The sequence below is a fragment of the Corapipo altera genome, unplaced genomic scaffold (assembly GCF_003945725.1).
Source record: "Corapipo altera isolate COAL_440 unplaced genomic scaffold, ASM394572v1 224, whole genome shotgun sequence".
Classification (NCBI taxonomy): domain Eukaryota; kingdom Metazoa; phylum Chordata; class Aves; order Passeriformes; family Pipridae; genus Corapipo; species Corapipo altera.
The window spans coordinates 994,307-1,010,284 of NW_020884959.1; the positions used below are offsets into that span (position 1 = coordinate 994,307).

General features: G+C 41.1%; 1 protein-coding gene across 3 annotated transcripts in view; it reads left to right on the forward strand.

Annotated features, from left to right (window-relative positions):
- Positions 1–15,978, forward strand: part of ZNF536 (zinc finger protein 536) — a 340,785-nt gene that overhangs the window by 223,867 nt on the left and 100,940 nt on the right. The window contains exon 8 of one of the 3 annotated variants that reach the window (XM_027663896.1): positions 4,135–6,291. The exons of 1 other annotated variant lie outside the window; for it this stretch is intronic. In XM_027663896.1, coding sequence (XP_027519697.1) covers positions 4,135–4,148 — 14 coding nt within the window. In that variant the 3' untranslated portion in view covers positions 4,149–6,291. Of the gene's footprint in view, positions 1–4,134; positions 6,292–15,978 lie in introns of those variants that run through there. One more of the 3 variants, XM_027663897.1, reaches the window with a different exon arrangement.

Consider the following 15,978-nt stretch of genomic DNA (forward strand, 5'->3'; position numbering starts at 1 on the left):
TACTTACTGCTTTAGCATACTCAAAGGAGGAAAAAGTTTTAAAAAATTTACATGGTAACTTGCAAACTTTTCAGTATTTTGATATAAGTAAGAACCCAAGAAAAACACTGGATGCTTTGCCAAGCAAACCTTGCTTTCTCTTTTCTTTTTTTCCCCCCTTTCTTTCTTTGAATTGGAGTGTGTTCAATTACCATGACATTAATGAAATCAAAGGCCAAGTGCATGGAATGTATCTACCTGTGTTGCAAAGATTTTTTTTTCTTTTCTTTCCCTCCTTTTTTTTTTTTTTTTTAATTATAATTTTCTGGTTTTGTTCAATGGCACCCATACAGTTGTTGCCCTTGACCATTTTCACTATTCTAACTAGCAGTTGTGCAAATTGTGATTTGCCTAATTAAGAATATGCCTCCAGGTAATTAAAATAACAACACACCAAACAAACAAAACAACCTTTTACCCTTATTAGTCTCTAATTTACAAAACTGCAGTTTTACTTCCACGTATCACATACATCATATTTACAAAAATGAAAGTTAAATCTATCTGGAAAAAATCAGATTGAGGATATTTTGATTTGTCTCCTATTTTGCCAGCATAGTTCTTGTTTGAAAGAGATTTTAGAGTGTAAATCCTTTGAAAAACAGTATCACTTTAAAAAGCAGAGTCAGCAAAGGACACAAAAACTTCAGTAATGCTCGTTTCGCTTAACCTTCAAACTAATCAGAAAACTCATTGTCAGAGCTGAATATGCATAATAAAATGTATTCAAGTTAAAAAAAAAAGAAAAGAAAATGTTATCAACAGTTTTAAAGGCTAACAAAATGAAACCCTAAATCTGCAAGCACTTCTGCCTAGTTCCCCTGGTTAACTTAAGGTTAGTGGAAGTTTTGTTTCTCTTCATCAGCACAGTGTAGATGCTTAAAGCCATAAACCCTTCCTCAGGCCTCTCTCTGCTTTTCCAAGTGGTCTGATAAAAAAAGTCTGATTTCTGCACATAAAATTTATCTCCCTTGTATCCTTAAAGCATTTTGACTTCACAATTTTGTCATTACTTAAACTGAGCCCAATATCTGCCCAAGTATCTGCATGGCCTTACTTGTAAACTTCTGTGTCACAGTGCTATAAGAACCAATTTAGGTAGTTGGAAATATTTCCAGATTCTTCAAAATCAACATTGAAAATTGCTAGTAGATTATTTAATTTACAGCAGGTAAAATCCTCTCTATTTGTGGAGTACTATCAGTTACCAAAAAGGAAAAAAATACAGCAGAGAAATTAGTCTCTAAACAGATGAGTAAAAAAATTGAAAAACTAAGATTAGTTGCTTTGTATGAAATATCTTTATGCTTTCTCCCAGACATAAGATTTTTAAAACAACAACAGAAAAAATCCTCTAATATTATTATTGAAATGAGGTCATGTTACTTCCATTAGTTTTTTGTTTCATCTTCCAATCAATTCAACAGACATTTTATGATGGCTTGAGTTTATATGATTTTAAAGACCATATCCCTTTCACAAGCTCTGCCCAGTGATAATGGATTTGACTTGAAGTATGAAGGAAAAAAAGAAACAACAGAAGCTTCTCTGTTCTACTTTTTAAGCCATTTTTTAATCAAAAATGCAGTGTGAGTTCTTCTTTCTCCCCCCTCCAAAAATAGCTTTTTCAAAATTCTTTACTGATATTCTGTTGAGTGTTTGCAGGATATAAGTATTAAGGTTGACCACTTAAATGCATTATTTCATTTTTCTCAATATTCAGAGCAAAATTGGATGAGTATAAACAAGCCCCATGTCACTAGTTCTTTTTTTGTTTGGTTGACTTGGACACCACCCACGTGAAAGTAGTGTTTTTGAGGAGTTTTCATTTTCTCTGTGACATTTTATACTGTGAAATCACACTCCATCTGTGCATGTTAGTGCAGGGAATCTCACCTGATGGTTCTGCACTTGCTGATTAGCGATCAGGAGCACCCTGTTCATTTATGAGCCTGCCTTCCCTTCTGCACGAAGCTCATGACCAAAGTCATGGTTCCTTTGTCCCCTCTACTGCCTGGCAGATCAGAAAACTTGAGACCCACCTCCAGCATCCAATTCCAGGGCACGATTCTTGTGTTCCTTTGTATTTGGGGAGACTCTGTGCATTTCCCATTCCTTTTACAGCCAGTGAAGTGCATGTTGTTGACATCTCAAGAGAGAACACTGATACATTTGATAAAAGTCCTTGCACATTCAGACAGTCGGAATACAGAGGAAATAAAATTGAAATAAAATATTTCAGCTTTAGTGAGCTGAGATTGGATCTTTTGACTGGCCACACTAATTGAGTTAAATTTCTGGCTGCCTAAAAACAAGCTGGGATTTTCAGTGGTCCATGTGGATCATTTTTAGATGGCAGATTTTACCTTAAGATAGTGGGTTAGTTTTTAAGTACAAATCTTGGTGCAAAGAGGGTTTAATTTCTAGGGGAAATTAACTTACGTTGTTGTTTTGGAAAGTCACCACACATAGTGAAGGAGTCCTCAGTTTCCCTACATGTTGAATGAGAGAGATTGATGATGTACATATAATTCATTTATGCTCCTATCATGCTTCAGGCTGTAGGAATGAAAGACACAATTAGGAAAGAACCATAATTACTGCATAATAAAGAAATTTTCATGTCAAAATGCTACTGAGAAGAATCACAAATTTTTGTAATATTTCTCCTTACATAGCAGAATAGGAACAAACAGAAAGAAAGAAAAAAAGAACATTAATGATTCTAGAGTTACTCCTGAACTGTGCTTGGTTTTGGAGTCTCAAGTGACTATACCTAGGAGTTGATCTTGTTAATCTTTGCTACCACACAGTTTCTAAGGAGATGCCATACCTTTCCTTGCTGTTTGGCAGGCAGTAGCCCACCGTGGATGGGATATCCAGGTGATGGCTCGGTAGCTGTCTTGAGCACCTGTCTACTCTGCTTTCACAGCCCTTGCTGATTTGATAAGTTAAGCTTGGAAGTTCTAGACCTACTTTGTGTTTAAGTTTTGGAAGATCTGTTTTCCTTTCTATTTACACTCATCTCTTTTTCTGCTTGGTTTCCCACGTACGTGTAATTGTGTCGCAATCATATTCTGCCTCCTGTTTCAAGTCATTAATTTACTTGTTTTTTTTGCACAAGGCGCTTTATGACAAGACCCTTTCCTTTCTCTCTCCTCCCCTTTAAATTTTTCTGCTTTGTCACAAAGATGGTAAAGTTTCCCTACTTACATTTCCTCCTTGAGAAGTACTCAGGCTTTCCAGGAAGAGCTGGTGGGCTACGGAACTATTGGCCAGAGATAGTCCTGGGCGTTAGCTGGCTGCTTAATGGGTTAGTGCTATTGAACCCACACTTAATGATGTCCAAAAGTATTAGTTCCATGTTGTCTCTGTAAATCTAATTTGCTTCCATTCATGCTTGCTTTCCTCTGCAATTAGTGCTGTTTTCTCCTGCACAGGCTCCACCCCATTATCACTTCTTTCACTGTATGAAAACAGGGCAGGGCCCCTCTGATGCATAGGAGCAGCTTTGGAGTTCTGATCCTGCAAAGGTCTGAGCACTTTCAGTTGCCTTTGCAGCAGAAAGTGTTCAGCATTGCACAGAATTATTAAAATGTTCAGCATTGTAACTTTCTGAAATACCTTCTAAATGTGGAACTGCAGCGCAGACAAGAGGGCTGGGCAAGGGGAAGATCGATTGTGGCAGATTATTACAGCTTTATTGTCACATAATTATAGTGCTCTACCCCAATGTTTAAATAGTGAATTTAGTTGTTGTAAATTGCTTATTGCCACAGGTGTCAAAACCAAAAAGATCATAATGCTAACCCCTTCAGAACTACCACCAACATGTGAAACACGGGAAAAGATTTTTAATTGTTTGTGGTGGCTTCACTTGAATCCTTATTGCAGCTCTTTTAAATTATAAAATCTGTATTAAGAAGCAAAAGGCCTGATATATTGAAGTTCTAGGACACCTACAAGGCAATGGAAGGTCATTCTACTGCAGCAAATTGTAGTACTCCTGTCCATTTAAAGTGTGAAATGCATTTAAGTAACTCTTTGTACTGATCTGCAGTTGGAGGAGTAACCAGAATATTCTTTTCCTTCAAGGCAGAATGAAATGATATGGAAGTTTTACAGCAGACTTTTCTTTACCCCATTATCGTGCTTTTGAAGAGGTTTCTTAGTTTCAGTTAGGAGGTCCAAGGCCTGCTTTTAGAGTACGAACTGTTCTGCTGAACCGGAGAGCAGCACCTCGGCCCCCGCCCGGGTTTCAGACACACTTCTGGATGTCGCAGTGCCATTTGCATGGCAATATCAAACCAAACTCATATGGCTTGCTTCCTTTTTTTAATTAACTGGGAATGCCAGTGATCCAGTGAAGTTTGTGTTGCTGGATAAAAGGGCTGGTCTGTGAATAGCATTGTATTTGCCAAATGGTTCGCTAGTCATTTCAGTACAAACAAATGGATGGTGTCTGTAAGTCTGCAAACACTGTTGACATTTAGCCTTGTTTATGTTACTTTCCTTTTGCTGCATATTTTTGGCTAGAAAAGATACTGTCTGAATCAACATTGACTTCCTAAGCAGAAGCTAAGGGCCCAATCTTGCATCCCTCATTCTCGATGAGTAGGACTACTTACATGACTAAGGATTGCAGAATCAGGTCCTATGTTTATTTGACTTTAAATTTCATTGCTTATATTCGTGTAATTTAATTTGATTGTATTTTGTTGTATCAGAAATCAGTCAGGTGATAAGTTTGGTATCACCATTTTGTTTACTGTTGAAAACTTTAAGTTCTTACCGTTTTTCATATTGTGGTGTGACATTCCCATTCCATTTATGTTTCTGGAAATTAACCCCTAAAATATCTGATACAGCTAAGTGCTGAGTACCTTCTATTCCCAGTGAGACTGGAGGCATTCAGTCCCTCCCAGCACCAGATCTGAAAGGGGGATTGTGTTTGCAAAAGGAGGCCTTGGTATGTGCCTTGATTTCAGACATCAGTGGCCAGCCGCACCAAGGCAAATCCCTAGCACAGAAAGGCTTTTCTTTTCTTTGCAGAGACAAAATAATGATGTAAGCTTAGAGCTCTATGATTTTACTCTAAGTTTCATCTCCTAAACAATATATTCTTATTTTTTTTGTCATATCCAGGTCAAATTTAAATTATAATTTAGGATTAGGCCAAGGCATAGAGATGTTTCCAGGTCTTTCCAAAGTGAGACAATGCTCTGGTTTGTGTTTTGGTTCAGGAATATACATTCTTGTGTCTGAGATATAGTATTTCCTATAACTACTCATAAACACGAGCAATTTAGACATTCTTGTAAGTCAAAACTAAGTGTACGATTAATACCTATTATGAGGCCAATTTTAAACAATTAATTTGACAGCAATTATAATTTTATGTTACAGGCTTTCAGAAATAAATAACCAAATTCATCTTTGTAATCTAAGGAACTTAGGATATCTTTATGCAGAGATGATCTTGTTATGCTCAGTATTGCATATCTGAAATTTCTGAGGTTTGCTCCCACCCATCTAGATACCTGTAGTGCCAGGGATAAATAATTACCTGAGGCTTATTAATTGTTTCAGCAAAGAAAAAAATATATACCTTAAGTGTAAGCATTAATATATGTATACACAATACATCCACAATATATAACAAACCATCATAATAGTACAAAAATAGAGGTCCTGAATATGTTCTGTTATTTATGTGTTTGGCAAGCTTAGGGAATGGACTTTAGTATGAGTGAAAATTCTCTTAACATTTTTAAGGTTATTTATTGTCATTTCTATTTGAGTTTTTAATGGTCCTGTATTTTGTAATGCTTTAGCAGGAAAAAATACTGTAGTTATCTTTTTTCATATTCTTTAAGCAATATTTCTAGCTTAATATATTGTGCCAGGTTTTCCAATATTAACCAAGAAAGACAGTAAAATTCAATGAACAGCACTCTGACATCCACAATTTAAAACCTGTGATTGAAGTGAAATGTGTAAACTTCTAGTGGGTTATCATGTGCTTTGGAATAGAGTATTGTTGGAAGTAATTAGAAAATATATTAAGGTTTCCTGGTAATGAAGGTATGTAAGTTTTAATAATTGTTGCTTTCTGAATAAGTGTCAAACTATATCTTTAAATGTATATGGAGTTACAAGTTAGGTCACTTCTGAATGGAATGTAAAACAATACTAAAATGCTTCAATAACTTATCTCAGTGTTGCTAATAAAAAAAAAGCTGTTAACCATTAGTGCAGTTTTGAGTCATTTTGTTAATTCATTCAAAAAAACTCTCTGAGAAACTGTTGTACCTTTTTGTAGACCAAAGACCACTCATGCATTCCACAGTTGCTTGATGCTTTGAGAGGCAAACTCTGCAAAGCTTCTTGTTGGCCTTGTAAATGCTATTTATTAAAAATGCCATGTTCTGAGGCGTTAGAATGTTGCCAAGTATGATTAGGCAGGTATATCAGGGGGGCATTAGACTTGTTTCCACTGGCAGAGAAAATGTCTTGGGAATGGTGGACCTGCTTCTCCTCTGTCACTGTTAAAATCCAACAGTAATTTTTGTGGCTGCCACTGGGTTGAAAATGAGCAATGTGGGTGGATTAAGTATGTAAGTATTAGTGCCTGGGTGCTTGGCCAGGGTGAGCTAAATACTTATGTCCAGCCCCTACAGCTGGAAATACAGCCTTAGTCAGCAATGGGGATTCAGCGTCTATCCTAGTGGAGAAATACAGGAGCATACAGCCTGGGAGTGATCTCTCTTGGTTAATCTTGCCCAGCCTTACGCGAAGTCACAGCCCTCGATACTGCAGATAGTCCTGAATTCTCATGGAAAGAACGTGCGATAACCACCCTGGGACTAGGCTCCCTCCTCAGCCCCATGTGCCATTCTCCCGAGGCAAAGCCAGCGTAGGATAACGAGCAACGAGCCGTGCCAGTCCCAGTGCTATCACCCAGGTCTGTGGTAAGTGTTTCCAGGATGGGGCCCGTAACAGGTGGCCCATTTTTCGGTGCACCGCCGAGCACACAACGGGAGCCAAAGGAAAGCATGACTAGGGCTCCTGGTGTCACATCTTCATTAATGCTGTCAGTTCTGAATAGCATATTGGTACTTTTTATTTATTCCACCAAAACACTATGAGTCAGGACCTGACATTTTAGTGTTCTGTGTCATACTGAGAAAAATCTGTAGTTCAGCAGTAGGACAATTATATTATTTTGGAAGGGCTAGAAATAATACAGCATTTGTGAGACAACTGTAACATTTATCCAGACTCAGTGTGAGATTGTTCTTCCTTTTATTTGGAGAGCACTTCCAAAAAAGTATCAACTAGGAGCAAAAATGAAAAAAAAAAAAAAGACAAAAAGTGGCAATTATGAATCCATTTAACCCCCATAGGGTATAATCTCATTTTGTGTAATACCGCTGGCTGTTACATGCCTAAACTTCTATGCAGTGAGCTGTGAATATAGTCCTTATTGTCCTGTGGGCAATATGACTAAGGAAAAAATATCTCCATAATACAATGGAGCATTTGTCTGAATGGCATAACCTAAGGTCCGTAACATCAAATCTAAAGTTGTAATTATACAGCTGCAGTCATACTACTGAAGTGAAGGCTGTGTCAGCACTTGTATTATATAAGAAATCCTGTTTTCAAGGGTTGATGAGTCATATGCAAAAAACATTTATCACTAAACAATTGTTCTGATTGTTCTGAAGAAACATCTAGGTACAGGCCTTTCCCCAGCAGGACGTGGTCATGTCTTCTGCATAAACCATGGCGTACTTTGCTAATGAATGTATCTTTTTTGAGCTAGGAAATTACCTAGAAAGTTTGGGCTTTATGCATTTTTGTTATTGTCAAAACATAAACTAGTGGGAAAAAAATCAGGGTGGCCAAGGTCTTCTCTAATGAGGATTGTAACAGGTGTCTTTCTCAGAAATTATAATTTTTTTTCCCATTTTGTCATCCCCAGTGTTGCTTTAAATTCCTTGATCTGAACACTTCCTTGGAAGACCCGCTCACAATTTTGTTTTTTGAGATGCCTTGAAATCAAGCCTCCCAAGCTCACAGTAATTGTTGTTGCCATTTGGAGCAGCCACACATTTGCTGGCAAGGAGCAGACAGGAAAGAGGTTTATTAACAGCAGCACCACAGAGGTGAACTACGAGCACTGTGCATCCCTCCCACGCCAATGCGAAAAGACTACGCTTAAAACTGAGACCAAATACTGGAAACCACAGCAATTTTCCTACTACATGAAACTTCTAGATAGGTGCGCTGGATGTGAGTGACTTCAGCTAGCAGAGGCCCCTGCCCAGAGCATTGCCATTTACAAACAGGTGTTCTTGAAGCCCCCCCATGTCAGGCATTTGCACCCAAGCTGCCTCACCCGCCCCATTGTCCGTGGAGAGAGACGCAGGCCCAGCCAGTTTCTTTAAGCCGATCTCCTCTGATCCGGGGCGTCTGTAGCGCCGTTCCCTGCATAGAACAGCCATTGTTCAGCTGCAGAGCAACAGTGGGGTAGAAAATAGCATGCCATGCTGGGGATCAGAGAGGGAATTGTTCCTTAATTATCTCTTACTGAAGGAAAAACCTAAGGCATATCCCGATATGTGCCATGACTCTGGCAGAACAAGAGTTGTTTAAAAAAGATTTGGGGAGGGGTGGGATCCCATTTAGAAGCTGGCAATCCTCACTCCTCCTGCCGGTCTACCTGTGATTCACTCACTGACCGTGGAAAAAAATAAGTTTTCCGCTTTGGATTCTCCATTATGAAATGGAAAATAATAGTACTTATCTCCCTGGTAGGAGTGCTGTGAGGATAAATGAATTAATTAATGTTTGTAAAGCACTTTGAAGATGAAGAACATTATATAAGCCCTCAGTGTACAAATGCTTCCTTCTCTAACTTCCAGCAAACTATAACAATTTATTGATGAAAATAAACACACATTGCAAATACATGTTGGGTGTGTACATCCCTCCCATGCCCCAGCAGCGTGAGTGAGCCTGAACCCAACACCAAAACCTGTCTTAGCACCTCTCTCTACCCAGGATTGGTGCTTGGGGCTCTCTGCAGCAGCTTTGCCATGCTTTGGCCATAATGTCTTTTCACCAAATCCATGAATTTTTATCTCAGGGCTCTATGGAGTGCCAGCTGGGTTGAGCTGATGGGTGATGGCCATGGTGCAGGTGATGGCTCAGCAATGTGTCTGGTGAGCTGCTCACTCCTCAGCCTACTGCCAGCCTGCAGGTCCTCCTGTCCTGTGCCCATGTGAGCAGGTCCTTGGTAAGACTGAGGTCCTGCCACACTCTCTGCCACAGTCTGTCCCTCCTTATCAGGGTCAGTGTGATGCTCAGTGACCAGTCCTCATGGTGCTCAGCAGGTCCTGGTGTTGCTGCTCACACTCACTGGTCCAGTGGCTGAACTGGTGTTTGTGATTTTTTTTTTTTGAATGGCATTGACTTCAGTTCACAACTGAAAGTTAAAATTTTTATTGCCTGCTTTTCAATGTTCACATCCTAGATTAGTCCTTGCTGCTCTGTATTATTTATTTTTTATTCAAGCCAGGAAGTGTGTTTGATCCCAAACAGCTCACATGTATAACAAGGCAAGTTAAGAGGATGAAGGGAAGGAAAACCAACACTTCAGACATACAGAGATGTGACATTTCTCAAGAGAGACATACAAGAAAAGGTTTGTGCATTGAGATGAACAGGTTAAAGATGTAATTCAGGATTTTTTGGGGGCTCTCCTCAGTTCTCAGCCACCACATAGATCAGTTTGGGGACCTTAGGAGAAAGGCCACCTTAGCCCTAATTGTGTCTTGTTTGTTTCCCTTTGCACACCTAACCCTGTATCAGTCAATGTGCTTGGTTTTCTCTGAAATCCTTTCAGATTATCCTGGTAAACCTGTTGATGGTTCAACTGCCAGGAGTGCAGAGGAGTGCAGTGCTCCTGGGGGTGCTGGGACCCCACTGGCTGTGGCTGGAGAGCCCCCTGCCCTGTTCTCCACTGCTGGCACTGCAGGCTCTGCTCTCCCTGCTGAGAGCCTGAAGAGGGTGGCAGCTTTTGCCCAGCAAAGTCTGCTGCCATGCCATGTTCATCCAGATGCTAAATGCACTGTGACACATCAGCAGCACAACCAGACATCCCCAAACTCTGACCAGCACCAACACACACCCAGTGGCATGGATGATTTCTCCATCCCCTGACAGAAGAACCGTTTAATAACGGGAGGGTTTGGGGATGTATTCACTAATCATTGAATAACTGTACATTGGGGTGAAAAAGAAAAAAACAAATCAGAAAAGCTTTCCCAAAGGATAGAGGTGGGAATCCCATTAACATGTCGGCTCCCTCCTTAGTTGCCAAAATGATTGACAGCAGGATAAGGTCAGAAGATGAAAACCAAGCCATGGGGGACAGAGCAGGGAGGGGATGGGGCCAATCAGTTGAATAAAAAACTGAGTGTCAGTGCTGGGGAAGGAGAAAACCGGCACTCCCACTAGAAAAATCCTCACCCTCTGCTCCCCTACTGTTTGTTTGGGGAAAATGCTGCAGCTTAATCAGAATTATTTACAAGATAATGGTCCATTGTTTGTAGTAAGACAGATGCTGTCTGTGGGAATTTGGTGGTTTATTCTCTATGCATTACAGTGCCATTGCTGTGTGCAGATGGGATCACAGTGGTATTGTTGTTATCCACTTTTTGGAAATTTGGAGGATCCTTACTGTGAAAGGAGGGTCCTTAAAGAGAAAAAGAAAGAGTTTTCTCAGGCCCAGAGCTGGGATTTCTCTTAAGGCAGAACTGTGTTCGTACATGTATGGGAGAAGAAAATGCCAAGGTGGAAATGCTTTGCTGGAGACCTGTAGCATGAAGGGTCCCTGGGCTGACTGTACTTGGTGGTGGCAGACATCGTTCAGCAGATGGATGGATGGATCCTGTGTCTTTCCAAAGGCAAGGCAGTGCTCCCTCCTTTGCTGGAGTCTGGCAGAGTCACTTGCTTAGCAGGTGGTGTGAGAGGTACACAAACCTATCTGTGTGAGGGTTGGGCTTGCCTGCTCAGTGATTGTCCTCTGGTCGTGTGATTGCAACCAGGATGGTCCCTACCTTTCTCCCCATGCTGTAAGCTAAACACTGAGCACTTCTGCTTCACCAGAAAACTGCATCCTGATGATTTATGGGTGAGGCTGTGGGAAAGGAAAACTAAATTTTCATTCAATTCATACTGGAAAAAAAAATCCTCAAATATACAAAGAGAAAAATCTTTATTTATTTAGAAGATCAAATGCAAGAATTTTTTTAATTTTATTTTATTTTATTTTTTTTTTACATTTTCCAGCAGAAAATCTATTTCCATAAGCATCCCCTTCTGCCTCAATTAGAAAGTTCAGTGTGAAGGCCTAGACCCTGGCCAAGGGGACAGGCCCAAGACATGCAGGTGGGCGACCCTCTGCCATGAGGGAACTGCTGCATATGGAAAGAATAGGGAGCCTGGGGAGGCTGATGGAGATGGCTCTTCCATCAGCATATTTGGGTCTGTCCCAGCAAAGCCTGGGGGACAGCAGCACCCACAGCCCTTTCCCATGACCCTGGAATGAGGGATAAGGATCACCCCATGCAAAGCTCTCTCAGGAACAAATCCTGCCTTGCCTTTGCTACCTGACCCATGGAAGCCAGGGAGATGAGAAGATCCTCCTCAGGATTGGATCATTGGAGCAAGGTGCAGGATGAGGGGGTGGAGGGTGCCTGGGTGGGTGTTGGGTGTATGTGTGTGCACGCGCTTCCTCTCTCAAAAATCTGCTTTTAGTGTGCAATAGCTCACATATTACCTCGGCAGAGATCCGTGTGCACCAAAGGCAACCAAGAGACGACAAATCACCAGAAAGGCTCCAGAGGGGATTTTGAGCATCCACGTCTGGTATCCCAAGATCCATTAGCTTTCAGGTAAAACAGAAAACAATGACCATCTTTTTTGTATGCAAGTTAATTAAGCTGTGTTTCCATCACTGCAAAATACCTGAGTTTCCCTGGAGAAAGCAGAGGGCCTGGGATTGGGAAATGAGACAGGGAAGGGCAAAGAATGGCTGATTCACAGGTTTTGGGGTCTGTGCAGATAGAAATTGGATTCCAACATCAGCATGTCCTTCTCTGGACCCTAAAATGTGTGGTGGGAAGTGGCACTTCCTGAGTTCCCCCCTTCCCTCTGGGCTCAGTGTACTGCCAGGGATGGAGCTGATAGCGTCAGATCACAAGTGGAAACCACTTTGCCCAAGAAGAGGGATCTCCTCTGGCTTTTGTGAAACAGTTTTCCAAGAATAACCTTTGAAGGGTTAGATTGGCACAGGAGATTGCCATTCCTGAGTGATTGCATTTTTCCTAAGTATCTCCAGTGGGATCTGCACAGGGAGCTCTAAGTTTTTTTTCTCCAAGTCAGCATTTATTTGCAGAATCCTAATTTTGTATTTCCTGACATTTAAACTTTTCAGCCTAATGTTCTAATAAGGATTCTGTCTGTCCATCTAAATAAAGCTTCGTTCTAATGAGGGCACCATCCATCTCCTGAGATGGAGCCGTAACGACTTCCAGCCTCAGTATAATTCTAGCCAGGCTCCCTTCCCCACTGTCTTTCCCCACAGATCTTTGTTTGGGGTGAAAATTATCTGTTTGGGGATGAAGATGTGCAGAATATCATATTGGGTCAAGTGACTGAGTTGTTGTGTGAGCCTCTGCTTTCTCTCTGAAAAGGGGGATTTTGCTCACTCCCTGTTGTATGTTCAGTGCCTGTTATTTCCAATTTTGGTTTGTAAGACTGTGGGTTTTTATGCCACTGATTTTCTGTTTGAGTTGTTGGAGTAGGGAGGGTGTGGGAGCATGCCAGTGTCAAAGGTTGTCACTTGAATGGTAATTAATAACATTATCAGGCTGATTATGTGTTTAGATGTCCAGAATCAGGAGTGAATTGAACTTGTTAAATTTAATTCCTACCTCGGAATGACTGGGATACTGGCGTGCTCACCAGTCTTGCGTTTGCATAAAGGACAAAACTGGGAATTTGAAAGAGCAATGACTAATGAGAATTGCTGAAATTCTGGGCTTCTGGCATTCTCAGGGCTTCTCCTACAGCACCATCGCTCTGCAAGCTCTTGCCAGGCAGAAGAAAGCGCAGATCGGGCGCCTGATAATGTTTATAGAGCCCGGTCTCATTGTGTCAGGGTTTGACTGAAACGTGGAGTCATTTGAGATTGGAGATTATGTCTTTTAAGGTCCCGAAGAGCCGTTTCACATGCGACTGATTACCTCTGTCAGAGGCGGGAGAGCCAGGTCCCACCTCGGTGGGTGGGATCTGAACTCATGCTTTCAGAGGTCAATAACAGGGTTTTTAGACCTTTGTGCTTCTCAGTCCCTTATAGCCAGACCTTTTCTGTTAAAACTGTTTAAATTACAAACCAGTAATAAAAGGATCATATGTGTTTCCCACTGAACAGGTTCTTTAAGGCTATTATGATAATTAAAAACATATGGTGCCTACACAAGTCAGAGGGAAACCACAGATGTACAAATTAGGTATTATATAAGGTTTTTCTTTTTTTTCTTTTTGCCCTTTTAAAAATGACAAGTCAAAGAAATACAAAGAGATAAAAATGATAATTTTTTTTGGAGATGGTAGGTAGCATTTTGGATTTTTAATCATGAAATATGTAAACCACCTTTCATACATAATCAGAGCAAACTCTGTAAGCAGGAAGAACAAAACACTAAGACTGCAGTATTTATGGAAGGAATAAGGAAACACTTTGTTTCATACAAGTTATTTGAGACCAGGAAACCTTTTGCATTTTTTATGATGTTTCCCTGCACAGACATGGAGGATTATATTTATTAAATATTGAATTATATTGAAATTGGATTGATGCAGCCAAAGGAGGACTTTCTTTGTATTCCATTTTTTTCTCCTTTTAAAAAAGGGAAATGTACTCATATTGATTGCAGTACAAGTAGTCATTTGTTTTAATTTAAAAATATAGGATTGATTTTGAGAAGGTGATAAATACTGCTAATAAAAAAATTCAAAATGGGGATTTATAATGATTCTCTGTTAAGTCAATGGTTTAGAGAGGCTAACTTATAATAAAAGTAGAGACGTGCTGAAATATCCATAGCTAATGGGTTATTTGCCTTTTGCTAGTGCTGCAAACTTTCCTTGGTTTGCTGGATCCCACTCCAAAAGGCAAAATTTATGTTATCTGACTCTCCTTGCTCCTTGTTTTGTTTTTCTTGTGCTAAAAGTGGGCAGCTGAGGGTCTGCTAAGGAGCACCCTCCCTCTGCTGACATGTACAGGTATTCCTTAGACGGGCTGGATCCAGGTGTGGGGGCTGAGATTGGTACCTGCAGTGGGTCTCAGCTTCCCTGGTGGTGCTGTGCAGCTCTGCAGGTTTCCCTCAGCCTCTGCACAGATCCCTCCTTGTGGCACGTGGGGTGGGCAGGTCTCAGCAGCATCGGAAGTGGCCCCGAAGCCTCGTAGCTTTTGCTTTGAGCTCCACAGCTCACGCAGCACCAGCATCTGCCTGGCACCTTGCCCTGCCTCCGGCGACAGCAGACCCTCCTCTTCCCACCTGGGACTGCTCGGGGCTTGATGCCTCCTGTGTCCCTGCAAGGAGCAGGACTGCAGCAAGTCCGCTGTTGTCAGAGGGGTCACAGAGCATCCCCACCAGCACAGGGCACTGCAGTTCCAGGGAGGAAGGACACTCCTTCTCATGGCTCTCATGGCATGGAGAGCACCCTGGCACTGCTCATTCTTGGGCTTTCTCCTACCCTGTCAAGAGGGAGTCTGTCGTTGTGTCCCCCCCAACCCCAGGAACCACCCCTGGCTGTGCCAGCTCGTGCTGCAGTCGGGCTGGTGGGACTCAGCCTGGGGGATGCTGTGTCTCCTACCCTCGGCAGGGGCACCCTGGGCAGGCAGCCTGCATCTGCAGATCCTGCATCTACAGCCAGGATCTCACCCCAGATGCAGTGAGGCCCTTTGTTCTGCTCACTTATGCTTTGTTCTGTCTCCCAGCAAAAAGTAGACAACTTTTTTTTCCTTCCAAAGAAACTTTTAGAAGAGCAAAAAAAGCAAATCTGGGGAAATAAGAACAGGAGAAGCCTGATGCTAACACTTCAGGTTTGCAGGAGTGGTGGCTGAGCAGGCATTTCTGAAGGGAGTCTTTTCTTTTCTTGAGTGAGTGATAGCAAACTCAGTGTTATTTCACATGTAGGTATTACCATTTTAACTTTTACTGAGGTAAAATAACACCTTGTCACTCAGTACAAATACCAATCACAAAATGAATTAATTGTAATAACTGTTGTCAACAGAACAAAAGACTTGTTGCTTTCCTAAGCAGATTTCAGTGCCACTGATAACTATATACAGAGGTTCCCTTTGGGCTTATTCAGTGTATGCAGTCAGAACATCATTTAATCTGTCTTTCTCTGTACTTTGTTGTAAAAGTCTCAGAAATTGAGTTAAAAACCTGTATTTTTTACATATCATTCAGCATGCACTTTTCTAGCCCATATGACTTTCTCACAGAATTCCTAAGCATTTTTACTAGTTATTTAACACATTTTTTGTGGCTAATTTATTAAAGAATTAACAAGTTTATAACAGTCTGCAGAATCTGTTGGTTCCCCGTATGCTGTGATGGACTATTACTTTCAGAGAGGGTATGGGCAGCTGTTTTGCTACACAAAATTCATTTTTGCTAATGGGACTTCTTCAGCCAGTCATCTTTATCCAAAGTGAACACTGCTATCCCAATAGATGGGGAATTTTCCTTTGAAAAAGGGGGAAGAGAGAAAAAATTAGCCAAGAAAAGCAAAATTCTTCATACTTGTGCTAACCACAAATTTATTCAAGTGAAGTTTGGGATGGGG